Source organism: Furipterus horrens, unplaced genomic scaffold, assembly GCF_987537825.1.
Source record: "Furipterus horrens unplaced genomic scaffold, mFurHor1.1.pri manual_scaffold_4, whole genome shotgun sequence".
Lineage (NCBI taxonomy): Eukaryota > Metazoa > Chordata > Mammalia > Chiroptera > Furipteridae > Furipterus > Furipterus horrens.
The window spans coordinates 55175311-55191938 of NW_028327174.1; the positions used below are offsets into that span (position 1 = coordinate 55175311).

Below are 16628 nucleotides of genomic sequence, written 5' to 3' on the forward strand. Positions count from 1 at the left end.
ATCAAACCAGCGACACTTAGCGCGACACTTAGCTCACAGGCCGACGCTCAATCCACTGAGCCAAACCAGCCAGGGCTAGAGGAAAGCAGTAACATGAACAAATTAGATTCAAAACACAAGATCAATAACTAATGCATATATAAGACTAAAAAGAGTTGATTAAACTGTAAATTAGAAAGATATAGAAGTTTCAGAGAGTAGAGAAACATCTACCTGCATGATGCTGAATCTCTCAGTTTTTTCTAGATTTTGTTCTCAACTCTCTTTATCACTCTTCAACCTTATGAGACTGCACAGCTGCCATGGCTCATTTTCCATCAATTTGCTAATAACTTACTTTTGTTTTAATTTAAATTTTCACTGTGAGAATTTAATACTTCTTTAAAAGAAATGTAAGTCTTTTGAAAGTGTCATGGAAAGACTGTTTTACTTGTTTATTTCTCAGGGTATAGATGAATGGGTTCAATGAAGGAGCAACAGACGTAGTGAGTAGAGAAACTACCTTATTAATGGCCACTTCATCCTTAGCTGAAGGTTTGATATACATAAAAATGCAGCTGCCATAGGTGATGGAAATCACAATCATGTGGGAAGAACAGGTAGAAAAGGCTTTATTCCTTTGCTGAACAGAGGGCAATCTTAGAATCGTCCTAATGATGTATATGTAGGACAGAACTACACACATAAGGGTCATTATGAAAGTCAACACAGCACAGAATATCACCAGCTGTTCTATGAACCAGGTATCTGAACATGAATTCTTCAGTATTGGAGAAGCATCACAGAAAAAGTGGTCGATAACAGAGTCACAAAATTCCAGGTGGAGGCTCATTCCAAGGGGTGGGAGGATAATCAATAAGTCAAATATCCAACAACACAGAATAAGATTCCTGCAGACTCTACTGTTCATGATGGTCACATAATGCAGGGGTTTGCAGATGGCCACATAGCGGTCATAGGACATCACAGCCAAGAGAAAAAATTCTGTAGCTCCAAAAAGAACAATGAAAAATATTTGGCTGACTTCCGGTCAAGATGGAGGCTTAGACGGACACGCTAGGTCTCCCTCTACAACTACAGTGGAATACAACTACTTCAAAACAAAGAATAACTAGAAATTCCAGAAAATAAAGCTACACGGAAGCCCAACATATGAAGTTATAAACCAGCGGTGCCATTTGGGCAGGTAAGAGTTAAAGAAGGCAAAGCTGTTTGCGGAGCGGCGGGGCGGGGCGGCGAAAAAGCCCGGAGGCAATCAAGCCCCTGGCGCGACTCCGATCAAGCCCCTGGCGTGCCCGACTCCGGCGCTGGGGAGCAGCCGCAGCATCGCCTTGAACAGTGAGGCCCAGGGGGGCGGGAGGACGGATCCCGGTCTCCTAGCTGAATAACTGTGTGAATCCATCTTGGACCCCCGCCCCCACAGAAAGCACCACAGGGCTGCGAAATAGGTCGCGGACAGGCAGGCGCCGGCGGTCGCTGATTTGTGACGCGTACGCAGGCACTGCCCCCTGCCCCCGACAGCCGGCCCAGGAAAACAAAACGCATCTGTCAAAATGTGGCAGACAAATATAGAGATCCCGGTGACACAACTCACCAGACAGCAGATAGAGAACCTGACAGATGAACAGATAAGAAACCTGTCAGAGGCTCAGTTCTGGGCCATTGTTATCAGGTGGCTTACAGAATTCACAAAAGAGCAGGAAAAAGATATGAAAGAAGCGAAAAACTTTCATAACGAAAGGAACAAAACCACATACGAGACAGATGGTGAGGAATCCAGAGTCCATTTCAACAAACTGGAATATGGAGAAGGAACAAGCAGTCAACCAATGCAGCGAGAGGAAATGGCAAGCAACAATGAGAGGATCAGAAACCTCTGGGACAGCTATAAAAGGCCCAACATAAGAATCATTGGTTTGCCAGAGAATGAGGAAGATGAACTAGAACTTGAAAAATTGAGTGAAAATATAATAAAGGAGAACTTCCCAGACTTGGGGAAGGGAATAGACTTGCAGGTCCAGGAAGCAAGGAGAGTTCCCAAGAGACTGGACCCAGGGAGAACCACTCCAAGACACATTATAATCAAAATGTCAAAAATTAAAGATAAAGAAAGAATCTTAAAAGCAGCAAGAGAGAAGAAAAGAATTATGTACAAAGGGGTCCCAATTAGACTATCAGCTGACTTCTCAAGGGAAACCCTACAGGCAAGAAGGGACTGGCAAGAAATATTCAAAGTAATGAAAATCCAAAACCTACAACCACGAATACTCTATCCAGCGAAATTGTCATTCAGAATAGAAGGACAGAGAAAGTGTTTCCAGGACAAAATAAAACTGAAAGAGTTCATTAGATCCAAACCACTGTTATATGAGAAGTTAAAGGGACTGGTTTAAAAAACTGAAGCTAGGGAGATGAAACAAAGGCAAACGAAACAGGCAACGAGAGTGGAAAAGGAACTGTGGGTAAGGGAAACATAGTGGGGGGAGGCCAACAGGGAGGGGGAGTGGGGAGAGGGAGGGAGACAATATAGGAATTGGGGATCAGGGTAGGAGGGAATGGAATAGACGGAGAGAGGTTGGGAGGAACTGTAAGCACAACTAATGGACATAATCTAAAAGGGGGGGACAACTGGAGGGAGGGGGCCACCGGGTGGAGGGGAGCAGAGGGAAGGGAAAGTGGCACAAATGTAATATTTTAATCAATAAAACACATTAAATCTGGAAAAAAAAAAAGAAAGGAATTTCAATGTGATTATTTTACAGAATGATTTATAACTCATTTTTTTGTATGAATGTACACCTGCATTTTCTCTTTCTGCTGGTTTAAAGCAACTATAACGCAAAAGACTTAGAGAGTCTGCTACTTTTTAGAAGGGCAAAAGTTTCCTTTCACACCCAGGAACCCAAAGCAAACACTTTTTGAGGCCAAGGTATTGAGTAACATAAATCTCCACTTTTCTTTCAACACCTTTCATGAAGAGGCTCTGCCAAAAGCTGGGTCCGACTATGCTGCTGTGTGAATCTCCCATATCCAGTTTACGGATGGCATTTCCCGTGGAGTCTCTGTCCAGGTCCTGGGACAGCAGACAGGAACTGTTCTACAAGCGGAGCCTGCTACTGAAGCTTCAATTAACCGCAGATATTTAAGGACTGACAGAGCTGGCAGAGTAGGAAATTGCATTCCAGAAAGCCCATCTGGGACTTCCTTCAAGGACTTCTGGCTCTCAAAACAGACAAGGTCAGAAGATGATGACTCTTGGACTCTTGCAGAAAAGATTTTTCCTTTCCCATTCAGGACCAGGTTATTTGTTAGGTCTCTCTATGTTCCTTTTTCTAATAAATACAGAAAACCCAGTATGCACATGGTAAAAACTGGATAGGGAAGAGCATGAATACTCTCAATAAATTTGTTTTACATGGAAAAAAAAATATTTGGCTGAAGCAGGCTTTGATGGTGATGGTTTTATCCCCACTTGATATGATGTACAGGTATGTGGGGACACAGGCAGTTGTGAATGAGATTTCTAAGAAAGAAAAATTTTGAAGAAAAAAATACATAGCTGTTTTTAAATAAGAATCCACCAAGATTAGAGAAATTATGATCAAATTCCCAATTACATTTAACATATATGTGATAAACAGAAAAATGAAAACAACTATCTCTAGTTTGGGGTCATTTGTCAAACCCAGTATGATGAAAGCTGTTATTGCTGAATGGTTTCTCATCATTGACTTCATACAATTGCCAATCTTCACATAAAAGTCACAGAAATTGTATCTGAGGAGCAATATCAAAATATGACAGAATCAGTGTCTACCAGTACAAAACAACCCAAGTCACACGCATTTCCTTCTCTAACTTGATAATCAGATTTTAATGAGGTAATTTCCTCAACACCACTGACATGTACCACAGGGAAGCTAAGCTTATGGGAAGTTTCTTTTACAAATTATTGCTACCAAAATTGTTTTAAATATTCCAGGATCTCCAAGTTCACAGCACTATTTTCAATTCAATTTTTTTTTCAAGTTCCTTCTTTGGTTGGGATTCTCCCTATTAGATCAAGAGTTAATCACTCCTCTGGGTATCTACCTGAAATTTTTTTAAAACATTTATTCGCCAAGATATATGCAGCCCTATGTTCACTGCAGAATTATTCATGGTGGTCAAGACATGGAAACAACTGAAGTGTCCTTCAATAGATGATTGAATGAAGAAAATGCAGTACACAGATACAATGGAATACTATTCAGCTATAAGAAAGGACAGAATAGTGCCTTTTGCGACAACATGGATAGACCTTGAGACTGTTATGTTAAGCAAAATAAATGAGAAAGGAAAGTCAAAAACTGTATGATTTCACTCATATGTGGGATATAAAACTGAAAGCAACAAGTGAGCAACAAAAAAAAAACCTCATAGACACAGGCAACAATTTTTTTTTTCCCCCCCAGAGGGAGAGGGAGTAGCGGAGTAGTAAAGAGTAAAGGGAGTCAAATATATGGTGACAGGAGAGTTGGCTTTTGGTGGTAAACACACAATGCAATATACAAATGATGTATTATGGAATGTATACTTGAAACCTATACTATTTTATTAACCAATATCGCCCCAATAAATTTAATTTTTAAATAATTTTAAAGTTAACCACTCTTGTGCTATACTTTGATAGGTCATAGAGTCATTTTATTTCAAAACTTATACTGAAAAACCAAATTCTGAAATTCCTTTGCTTCAAGTTGCGGTGCTTGGTAAAGTGTAAATATAAGGAAGATGCCATACCTAGACTCTCCAGATCCCTCTTCCAGTGAACTGGGCAAGAAAGTAGTCATTTAACAATGGTGTCAAGAGTGGAAGGGGAAGCTGAGGGGAGGGGAGGAAAGTGGGAAAACTGTAATAGCATAAACAATGAAAAAAATTTAATAGTCACTTGATAACACTTTCTCCTGACTTTCTTTAAGTTCCTTTCTTATTCTCTTATTTTCCATCTCTGCCCTCAGCAGAAAGGGCTTTGATGCATGATTATTCTTATATAATTTGAAAATACATGGGTTAAAAATATAAATAGCTGAAGGATATAAAGACATAATTGGTGTTCCCTTCTTCATGAAACCAGAAGTGTAATACATGTTTCAGTAATGCACAGAGGTTAAGTGCATGGAACTTGGAACAGTTTGAGTGAACATGAGCAAAAATTTAAACTTTCTGTGCTCCAAGTGTTCTAATATGCAAAGCGGAGTTAATAGGAATTGTATCATAGGGTTACTGTGACTTTTAAATGAAATAAATCATGTAACATGCCTATAATAGTACTTAGCACATAACTAACATTGTATACATATTTGGTGTTACATTTTTTATTTTCTGAGGACAATCTCATCATCTCAAAAAGGCACTTTGCTCTACAAGAAACAGCTCGCTCGCTCTTGCTCATTCTCTCTCTTTCTCTCCCCCATACCCCACTTTCACTATCCATTTCTTTTACTTTTCTAGATCTATTTCATAAACATACAAACATTCTCTGGTACTTCCCTATATTAAAAAAAGAACAAACATACTATTAAGGAGTGACACTTCCATCAGTATACACTTTATGTACTTTTAATTTTAGGGAACATGTTAATCTACTTATTTAAAAATAAATATCATCTCTGCCAAGCAGATAATTGACCTTTATTAACACTTTTTATCTGCTCACTTTATCTTTCAATGTGATATAACATGGTACATAATAATGCATGGTAATTCAAGGTCTGGAATGTACTGTTCTAGGTTTTCATGTTCTTTCACATTAGTCAAATTTTAAAGATTTTATTTATTTATTTTTTTAGAGCTGGGGAAGGGAGAGAGAATGAGAAGGAGAGAAACATTAATGTGCAAGAGAAGCATTGATCAGTTGCCTCTCATGTGGTCCCAACATATAATAACAACATATAATAGTTGCTCTTGAAATAACCTAATTAGTATATTAGTCTATTCCACTATTTGCTATCTTCATTCATTGTTTCAGGCCTCAACTGTCCAAACGAGTAGCTGCTAGTCATATATGACTATTGACAACTCGATGATGTGGTTACTTCAAACTGAGATATGCTATAATTGTGAAATGTATATCAAAATAAAATACTTGGAAAACAATTGCATAAAATATACCCTTTATAATTTATTCTGAATATATGTTAAAATGTTAATATTTTGGATATATAAAAAATAAAAGATATTATTAAAATTAATATTACCTATTTCTTTTTACCTTTTTCATGATACTACTAAAAATTTTAACATTATAAATGTCGTCGGCAGCCATCCGTCTCAAGAGACGATGGTGTAGCTTCTTAAGAGTCTATCTGCACCGCCGAGAATGGTTGTGCAGTCCGACTCGGGAGTGACACGGTATCTGTCTCCTCCCGTGTTGAATTGACATCTTGCGATGACGCTGGAGTGTCCTCTCCAGTGAAGCTGAAGCTACAGAGCCTGGGCAGGGTGATATGGAGGGTCTGCTGTTGCCCATGCAGCAGACCCCCCCCCTCTTTGCAGCTGAAGGGTCCAAGGGAAAGACAGAGTCAATACAGCTTGGCTTCAGGTGCGCCGCAGGAGTTGCCGGTGTTGACTACAACGTCAAACCGCCTTAGGGACTCCGGCTCCGGATTTTCTGTCGGGGTTTACTCCCTTAGCCTTTCCCCTGAAGAGGTATGCCGCAAGGCAGCGGAGGTTTTTTGGAGTCAGAGTTTTCCTTCTCTGATGGACAAAAGTAGGTTAATAATAATTATAAATGTGGTGCACACTATATCACTACTGTAGTGTACTGTTCTATGTTTTCATGTTCTTTCACATTAGTAAAATTTTAAAGATTTTATTTACTTATTTTTTAGAGATAAGGGAAGGGAGAGAGAAAGAGAGGAAGGGAAACATCGATGTGCAAAAGACACATCAATCAGTTGCCTCTTGTGCACTCCCAACCAGGGACCTGACTGGCAACCCACAAAACTGTGATGGTTCAGTTTGCAGAACTATGACCAAACCACTGAACTACAGCAATCAGGGCCATTAGTGATTTTTTTAAAGTATCCTTTCATAAGACAAATTAGTTTGTTTTCTAAATGACTTTAATTCCTTTCTAATATACTCCACAAATATCTGTGTAGCATAGGTTCCTTATGACTGAAAAAATAAAGTTCTTTTTTGTCTTTGTATTATTAGCTCCCACCAGATACAGATTTACTTCAGTACACTGCCAGGTTACCAATATCATGATACAAAAGGGAACATTAACCTGGGTTTATGAGACAAATAGTTTGAAAGTAGGTGATACTGGTTCTGAAAGAAGGGGAATATAAAAATGTGGAATGTTTACCAGTGATAATTGAGGTAAATAGGATATAATTGATAGATACTTGAGAGATAAATGAGAGACAGAGAAAGAGAGATTGGGAAAGTTTTTCTGTGTGTCAATCAAACCAATACATATGGGACTGCACCAATTTAATGATGCATAAAATCAGTCCTGCCTACATTTTTGATCTGGTAAGAGTTTGTGTTGCTCTATAAATAATCTCAGAAATGATTCTCAATACAATATCAAAAATAAACAAATATTGAGACTAGTTATTTATTTGTTTTTATCACAAATATTTTCTCTTTAAATTACCTACGGAAACATGCCTGGCTTAAAAACACCCCAGTACTTACCTTTGATACCCTTCATTGTGTTACCAGGAAGTTATACCTCAAATGAACTAAGTGTTATGCTTACCCCTTGCCCTTAGGAACTTATACTCACTACATATATACATGTGGTTTCTGAATTTATAAGAAATACTATCAGTTTTCATCTGGCCACAGCCATCAGGTAAGCCAAGATGGCCACTTACAAGTACATCCAGGAGCTATGGAGGAAGAAATAGACCAATGTGATGCGCTTCCTTCTCAGGGTGCGCTGCTGACAGTACTACCAGCTCTCTGCGCTCCACAGGGTGCCCAGCCCCACCAGGCCCTATAAAGAATGCAGGCTGGGATACAAGACCAAGCAAGGGTATGTCATATATCAGATTCATGTGTACCTGTGGTGGCTGCAAATGCCCTGTTCCTAAGGGTGCTACCTATGGCAAGACTGTCCATGATGCTGTTAACAAGCCAAAGTTTACCCTCAGACTTCAGTATGTTGCTGAGGAGCAAGCTGGGTGCTACTGTGGGGCTCTGAGAGTCCTGAATTCCTACTGGGTTGGTGAAGATTTTATGTACAAATTCTTTGAGGTTATCCTCACTGTCCATTCCATAAGGCTATCAGAAGGAATTCTGACATCCAGTAGATCACCAAACCAGTCCACAAGCAGAGGGAGATGCAAGGGCTGACATCCACCAGCTCAAACAGCCGTGGCCTTGGGAAGGGCCACAAGTTCTCCCACGTTGTCAATGGTTCTCACCGTGCAGCTTGGAGAAGACACAATCCTCTCCAGCTCCACCACTAATATAAGTATTGTTTGTAAAATTCTTAACTAATAAATAATTTATGACAGTCAAAAAAAGGAATATCATCATAACTTAAACTAGAAAATATTTCTGTGCATTCTGGGTAGCTGGAAGGAAGATAATAAAAGTCTTTTTAGCTCTGCAAAATAGGGTGTTCTGGTTTTTTCTGGACAAACAGGTTTTTATACTTACAACCCTGTTTATTTATCTGCAACAGGCATGCAGAAAACAACTGAATTAAAAAGTCCTTGGTGACCCTGATTCAAAAGTCTCTAATGAATTTAAAATATAATTTACTCTGAAAAAAAAAATCCTAAACCAAGTACCTATGGAGATAATATCCTTAGAGAGAAAAGGGTGCAATAATAACAACATGCTGAAAGTTTAATATAGAAAATTATGCAACTTCTAGGGATGACCACAATCATGTGAAAAGAATGAGTATAAAAAGGCCTTTTTCCTTTACTGAATCGAGGAAATATTTGAATTTTTCTTAGGTATATACAGAGAACAATAAAATTATGATTAAGGTTAACACAGCACAAACAGCAACTATTGGCCCTACTAACCATGTGTCAGAGAATGAGCTTTTAGGATTGAAGAGACATCACAGACAAAATGGTCAGTGATTGTGGAATCACAAATCCCAAACAGAGAACCATTATGAGTTGGAGGTCAGCCACTAATGCTGGTATTCAAAGGTAAAAGATAAGCATCCTACAGATCCAGTTGTTTATATAATGCTGCTGTAGTGTGGGAATTTGTAGATGGTCACATAAAGATCATAAAGCATGGTGGCCAGGAGATAACGTATGTCCCTCCAAGAAGAACAACAAAAAATATTTCACTGAAATAGATCTGAGATTATTCATTTTATTTTTAGATGATATAATGTAAAGACATTTAAAAATGCAATCAGTTGTAAATAATATTTCTAACAAAAATATTTGAAGAAAAAATGCATAACTGTTTAAAGAAAAATCCATCAAAGTGAGGAAGTTGATTGTCAGATTTTCAAATATACTCAACCTGTAGGTGAAAATGGAAAATTGAAAACAAAGTCTCAAGCTGTAGATATTGTGTAAGTCCCACCAGGATGAACATCATTACTGCTCTGTGGTTTCTCAGCAGTGACTTATTCTTTTCCATGTAATCTGTAGGTAAAAGTCAATGAAACTGGATATGAAAGGAGTGCTATAACATTAGTTGATAAAATCAGAAAAAGACACTACAAAGAAAGAAAGTTACAGGCCAATATTGCTGATGAACATAGGTGCAAAAATTCTCAACAAAATACTAGCAAACAAAATTCAACAATACATTGAAAAGATTATACATCAAGATCAAGTGAGATTTATCCCAGGGAAGCAAGGATGGTTTAATATCCACAACTCAGTTAATGTGAAACATCATATCAACAACAAGGATAAAAATGAGATGATCATCTCAATACACAGAAAAAATATTTGACAAAATTCAACATCCATTTACGATATATTTTTTTTAATTCTCGACAAAGTGGGTATAGAAGGAACTTACCTCAACATAATAAAGGCTATATGTAACACACCCTCACTTCCCATAGATGCCGCTTTCATTACCCACCATTCCAGCTCTCCCCTACACTCCTAGTGTGTTCGTTTGCCGGGGCTACTGTAAAAGAACACCACAAACTGTGGCTTAAACAAGAATGTATTGTCTCACAGTTCTGGAGTCTGGAGGCCTGAGAGCACAGTGTCATCAGGCTTGCTTCCTTCTGGGGCCTGTGAGAGAAAATCTGTCCCTGGCCTCTTTCTTAGTTGCTGGTGATTTGCTCATACTTTTTTACATTCTTTGGGTTGCAGAACCATCCCCTTCCCCCCATTTCTGCCTTCATCTTCACATGGTGTTCTTCCTGTGTGCATGATTATCACCAGTTTTCCTTTTCTTTATGAGGAACAATGGTCATATTCTGTTAGAGCCCATTTTAGTGACCTGATTTTAAATTTATTGCTTTTCTACATAGGCTTTCTCCAAATAAGGCGCATTCTGAGGCACTGAGGATTAAGACTTGTATGGAGGCACACAATTTAACCCATTGCTCCTTGCTTTATTTATTATCACATCTATCATCATCTCACTTATCTTATATTTCCTTTGGGTTATTTATTGTCCATTTGCTACCTCTACACAGGGACTTCAGTGGTTTTGTTGACAGCTGTATACTCAATGCCCTGAAAATTACCTTCACATTAAATATTTGTTGGATAAATGAATAAGGTAGCTTATTATCTATCAAGATTTTCAAATTAGCTATAGAGCACTAATCATGATTACTTCAAATGCTTTAAATGTTTAGTAACATTATGAACTAAAATATTCTGAGGTCAAGTCAGAATTGGCCAAATATTTTACAGATCCTTATTTTTAATTTATATATAATTGACATATAACATTATATTAGTTTCAGGTGTACAATATAATGATTTGATATTTGTATATATTATGAAATTATCACACCAGTAAATCTATTTAACATTCAACATTATAAACAGTTACAAAACTTGTTTAGAAAGATTTTTAAGATCTACTCTATTAACAACTTTCAAATATGCAATACAGTATTATTAGCTATAGTTACCATGCTGCAATTACATCTTCATGACTTACTTATTTTATAACTAGAAGTTTATACCTTTTGACTTCCTTCACCCATTTTGCCCACCCCCACTTCCTGTCTCTGGAAACCATCAATCTGTTTTCTGTATCTGTTGGTCCAAGGCTTTTTTGAGTTGTTATTTTTTTAAGTTTCCACGTGTAAGTGAGGTTGTATTAGAAACTTCTGACATTAGAATGTTTCTTCTATCTTTCATCAGTCACATTTACCCCAACCACTTCCTTATCAGGCAACCTAGGTACCTCCTAAACTTCAGAAAGCAGCATGACCTTTTCAAATAACTTATTATAAAATAATTTCCTTCATGAATCACTTCCTGAGAAGGTTTCCACCTCTTGACCTCCTTGTTTTATTTTATATTGATTCTTGTTCCTAAATTCCAAGCCTGCACAATTTGCAGCCTAGACTGACTCATTAATGAGATATGATCCCTCACTCAACTTATGGCCCCTTCTTCTCTCTAAAGAATGATTCTCTAAGGAAGAGATTTCTCTAAACAGAGCATTTGCAATATGTCAGAGCCAAATGGTTCCCATTAGTGACTTTGCCTTTCTTCCTTATGACGACATTTGAAAGAAACCACTGAACTATTGCTTATTATAATTTTATAGTTAATTCCCTCTATTGAGAAGAGAAAATGGAAAATATTTATGTGGAATTACTGTGTACCAGGTGTACCCTTTTCAATTATAAATCTATTTAATGGGCACTGTGATCCTCATGTTATAGAACAGGAAAATGAGATTCAGAGAGACGAAGTTTCTTGTGTCACTCAAGAAGGAGTTAATTATGGTGTTACATTTGATTAGACCACAATTCCTTTCTGAGCCTCACCATTGTTCTAAGATTGTATAAAATCTTGTAGGAGGAAGCCATTTGTAAGACATTTGTGTAGTGGGTATTTTGTCCTAATTCTGGTATTTTGTTTGTTAGGCTAGCATTGGTTTTCCTGGTGCTTCTGCTGCATTGATAAGTAGGTGATTAACCTGTTAAATTAACTGCTGTGAAGGTGTCTTTAGATGGCAAAGGGTTAGCCCTCCCAAAAAATATATACAATACATATCTAAACAATGCTTCACTACCTGAAACTGAAATTTTGCAAGTGTTTTCTCAGAAGTGACTCACAGGCTAATATGGGCTTTCTCTCTTATTTTAATCTGAGCATTTCACTTTTACCTGTTTTATATTTCATTTCTGCACTTACACTTCAAAAAAATGAAAATGACTGCTTACTGTCTTTGCAGGTAATCTATAATTGGGCTAATTACAACCAGGCAAGAGATATTCAGAAAATGTGGCTTTTCAGAACCTTCATGACCTGCAAAAAGTCACACCCATACTGCTTGTCCATGGCCAAATCCAGTTATGCCCACTCCCTAGAGAATGTTACCTTTGTAACTCCATAGTTTTCCTCTTCTCTGCTGCTGATACTCTCTTGCTACCCCACTACAATCATCTCACCCCCAAGTTAGTCTCTCTAGGCCCTTAGCCATATGTTTAAAATTTTTAGCCAAGGTTATTAACAAAGGACATTCATTAGCCTATTCCAAATAAGGATTCTCAGGGCAACTTGTGTTTCTTCACTCAATCGATTCTCTCAATAGAGCAAATATAACCTGTGTCACACTGGATAAAGTATACTCTGGTGTGAGAGTATTCTCCTTCTGAGGAGAATATTCTGCCTTCTGAGGTCATCAACCTGATTTATCCTAGAACAGAAAAATCCAGGACTACTCTGCTCCTCAAAGCTCTTCTTTTATTCTCTCATTTATTGGTTCCACTTGAAAACACCAGAACTTTTTTTTTAAACCCTCTGATTCTACTCCATTCTGAATTAGTGGACAAACAGAAATAATAGGCATATTTCTACTAAATTGATAAAAGACCACAGACGACTTCTTACCAAGAGAAGCTATGGAAGAGGATTTGATGGCAGATATTATATGGCCTTACAATTTTTATTCGCCTCTAGCATAGTTAGGACTAAAATACCACTATAGATATAGTTATTCTTCATTCAAGTGAAGAAGTATATTTCCTGTTCATAGCCTCATTGATTTTACTTCTCTGTGGTTGTGAAGCCTGAAACTGATGCAGATATGACTCACTACTCAATCACTCCCTGAAGATTCCAGGTCGGTGACCAGGAGGGCAAGGGCATCTAGATAGAGCATTGTTGTGTAACTATTCTTGATCCCTGATTCCAGCTGTGGGCTGCAACCCACTAATATGTTATGAAATCAATTTAGTGAGTTGCAATGAGCATCTGAAAAAAATTTTTAATAAAATAAAATTTAAAATATGAAACTATCATTTAGTGAGCAAGAATTCTTCTGTAAAACTTTTATTTAAGTTAGATATATGTATACATGTTTGCCAAAAAAATTATCTAAAATATAGAATGAATTATGGTCCAACATGCTTGAAAGCTGCTGCCTTAAAATATTTATAAAAACAACACATAGAAAAAGTCTTAAATAAATCAATAAGAACACTCTCCTATAATGTGACTTTTAACCACATGAACTCACAAAGCAGTAGAAACAAAATTCTCTTGAAGTGCTTAAATATAGAAGCTCTTAGAAAACCCTGGATCATAGTTTTATATACTTTCCCATAATATTTTCATACCCACATACACAGAATGTTTTTCACATGATTTGGTGGATTCACAGACATGGTAAATCCAATCTAAGAATTAATGGGTCTCTAGTTAGAACTCTTGCTTTAAATATTTGTAAGCTCCATAAATTTTCTTGGAACATAATAACATCTCCCTATCATTTTGGGTAAGCAAGGCTCTAAATTTAAAGATTCTAAATGCATTTGTGTAAGTGCATGTTTTTATTTTAATCTAATATTTACTTAACTCTAGGAAGATATGCAGAATGCTTCAAAGGACAGAATTACATAATCCTAATAAACTAGTCTTCCCTTATTCATGGGGGATACCTTCCAAGAAACCTAAAATCTGAAACCATGGATAGAGGAGGACTACTGTAAATTCTAATGAACAGATAGGACAGACAAGTTTGCAGGGGCCACTGAGAAGAATTGAAGAGCTGGTACTTTTTCACATCATGGGAATTAAGAGAGTTGAACCAGAAGTTGAGTTGAAAATGAATGACTGCTATAATTATATGAAAAATAATAACAAAAATGGCAGGGAAGAAAAAGAAAGACAGCAATTCTGAGGAGTTAGGCAGACAAAGAAAGTGGGGCAATGAATAGAATCAGTGGTAAGAAAGGAAAATGAATACAGGGAAAAGAAAATTAGTAACTATTCTGGAAGGAGACAGCTGCTGAAGACATTCTTTTATTAACTCATTTCACAGACTTTTTGAACATCGTCTATAAGGAAGACAATTGTTTTATGTAGGCACTAGGGAAGGCACCATGTGGGGAAATAATGACAAGAACTTTTATATATATATATATATATATGGCAAATGGGACTGGGAAGGATCCAACATCATTCAAATGTGTCACTGGTCTGGGTCCTGTCATCAGAGAAGAGTTCATGGACCATCTCCTTTTGTTCTCTTCAGATTTCAGCTGTCCCTTTCAGAGCACCTCTTCTTTTCTCACCTTTTATTACTATCTTTTTTCTTTTTTTACCTTGAGGCTCAAAATTTTTCAGCAATGAAAAATAAAACCATGTTGACTGAGTACATCCTGCTGGGTCTGACAGACGTCCCTGAACTCCAAGTGGTGGTTTTCACCTTTTTGTTCTTCACTTATTCACTCAGCATCATTGGAAACCTGACTATCCTCATCCTCACCTTGTTGGACTCCCACCTTCAGACTCCCATGTATTTCTTTCTTTGAAACTTCTCTTTCTTAGAAATCTCCTTCACAAACATCTCTATTCCCAGGGTCCTGATCAGCATCACAACTGGAAACAAGAGTATCAGCTTTGCCGGCTGCTTCACTCAGTATTTCTTTGCCATATTCCTTGGGGCAACAGAGTTTTATCTTCTGGCTGCCATGTCCTATGATCACTGTATAGCCATATGTAAACCCCTGCATTACACAATCATCATGAGCAGCAGAGTCTGCACCCACCTGATTCTCTGCTCTTGGCTAGCAGGGTTAATGGTTATTATACCACCAATCACTCTAATGAGTTAGCAGGACTTTTGTGCATCCAACAGGCTCAATCATTATTTCTGTGACTATGAGCCTCTTTGAGAACTCTCCTGTTCAGACACAAGCCTCATAGAGAAGGTTGTCTTTCTTGTGGCATCTGTGACCCTAGTAATCACGTTGGTGCTAGTGATTCTCTCCTACGTGTTCATCATCAGGACTATTCTGAAGCTCCCCTCTGCCCAGCAAAGGAAAAAAGCGTTTTCCACTTGTTCTTCCCACATGATTGTCAGCTCCCTCTCTTATGAAAGCTGCTTCTTCATTTATGTTAAGCCCTCAGCAAAAGGAGGAGACACATTCAACAAGGGAGTAGCTCTGCTTATCACTTCAGTTGCACCTTTGTTGAACCCCTTCATTTATACCCTAAGGAACCAACAGGTAAAACAAACCTTCAAGGATATAGTAAAAAGCTTGTGAACCTTTGAAGAATATCAGAATTAAAGCCTTACTAGATGAGTCCTTACTATGTACCAAGCTCTCTGCAAGTACTAGGTATCCAATAAACAGTTAAACTCCAGGCCAATGAGAGAGACTTGAAAATAAATAAATTACAACCTGCTAAGCATTCACATAAATAAATTCAATCTGAATTAGAGTCAGTATATGTTTTCAGAGGGAATGCTATTTAAACTGTGTCTTAACAAGTGTAATAAGTCAAGCAAACAAAAACAGAGACAGAGAAATTTATAATGAAAGCATATTGTTCGTAGGAAAACAAAATTTCAGTCCAACAGGATTGAGTAAATGTCATTAATTTCAATAAAATAAAAAGGAGAAGTTGTGGAGATGATAAATTTAGTTTTGAATTAGGCATCTGGATCAGGGATCAGATCTATGTATTTAGCAGTCCTCACTGTGTAGAAAATAATTTATGTGAAAATAAAGGAAATCACTAATAGAAGCAAGTAGAAAAGAAGTTCAAATATTAAACTCTAGGGATTCTCACACATTTTAAAGAGCAGAAGAGATGATAAGAAAGGCAATGGATCTGTGAAATCATGTCTCAAGAAACATGGTTGGCAAGGTAAAATACTACAGAGAACAATTAATGTGAAGAATAAAAGTCTGAGAATTAACAAAAGGTTGTTGTTGACCTCAGCCATTTTTAGCAAATGTGAAAACTGGGGTGGAATAGGAAGAAGTCAGGCTATTGTGGGATACTGGCAGGTGAGAGCTGAAAAATTAAAAATGGTAAAATGGAATTTCAAGAGCAAAGAAATGAAAAAAAAAGAACCTTCAAGTTATGTTCCCCATGCTTTTTCATTACTAGTATATTACAGTAATGATTATATATTTAAAATCTGTAGCCACTTGTAGTCTGGAAGTTCCAGCAGCACAGGGATAATATTTTCTTAAT

The 16628-nt window shown here is 37.4% G+C and overlaps 1 protein-coding gene and 2 pseudogenes across 1 annotated transcript; 2 read left to right on the forward strand and 1 right to left on the reverse strand.

Annotated features, from left to right (window-relative positions):
* Window positions 1–370: 370 nt before the first annotated feature.
* LOC150011918 (olfactory receptor 6C2-like) lies at window positions 371–3725 on the reverse strand. Its single transcript, XM_090273326.1, has 3 exons — window positions 3416–3725; window positions 2325–2333; window positions 371–990 (listed from the first exon to the last, which is right to left on the reverse strand). The coding sequence occupies exons 1-3, from the start codon at window positions 3723–3725 to the stop codon at window positions 371–373; spliced, it is 939 nt and encodes a 312-aa protein (XP_090129452.1).
* A 4134-nt stretch (window positions 3726–7859) lies between these two features.
* LOC150011919 (large ribosomal subunit protein eL15 pseudogene) lies at window positions 7860–8468 on the forward strand (annotated as a pseudogene).
* A 6299-nt stretch (window positions 8469–14767) lies between these two features.
* LOC150011920 (olfactory receptor 2AP1-like) lies at window positions 14768–15712 on the forward strand (annotated as a pseudogene).
* Window positions 15713–16628: the final 916 nt, after the last annotated feature.

What these genes read in the sequence shown, in the direction of transcription:
- LOC150011918 (XM_090273326.1), bottom strand. Translation starts at nt 3,725, where the DNA reads ATGAGAAACCATTCAGCAATAACAGCTTTCATCATACTGGGTTTGACA.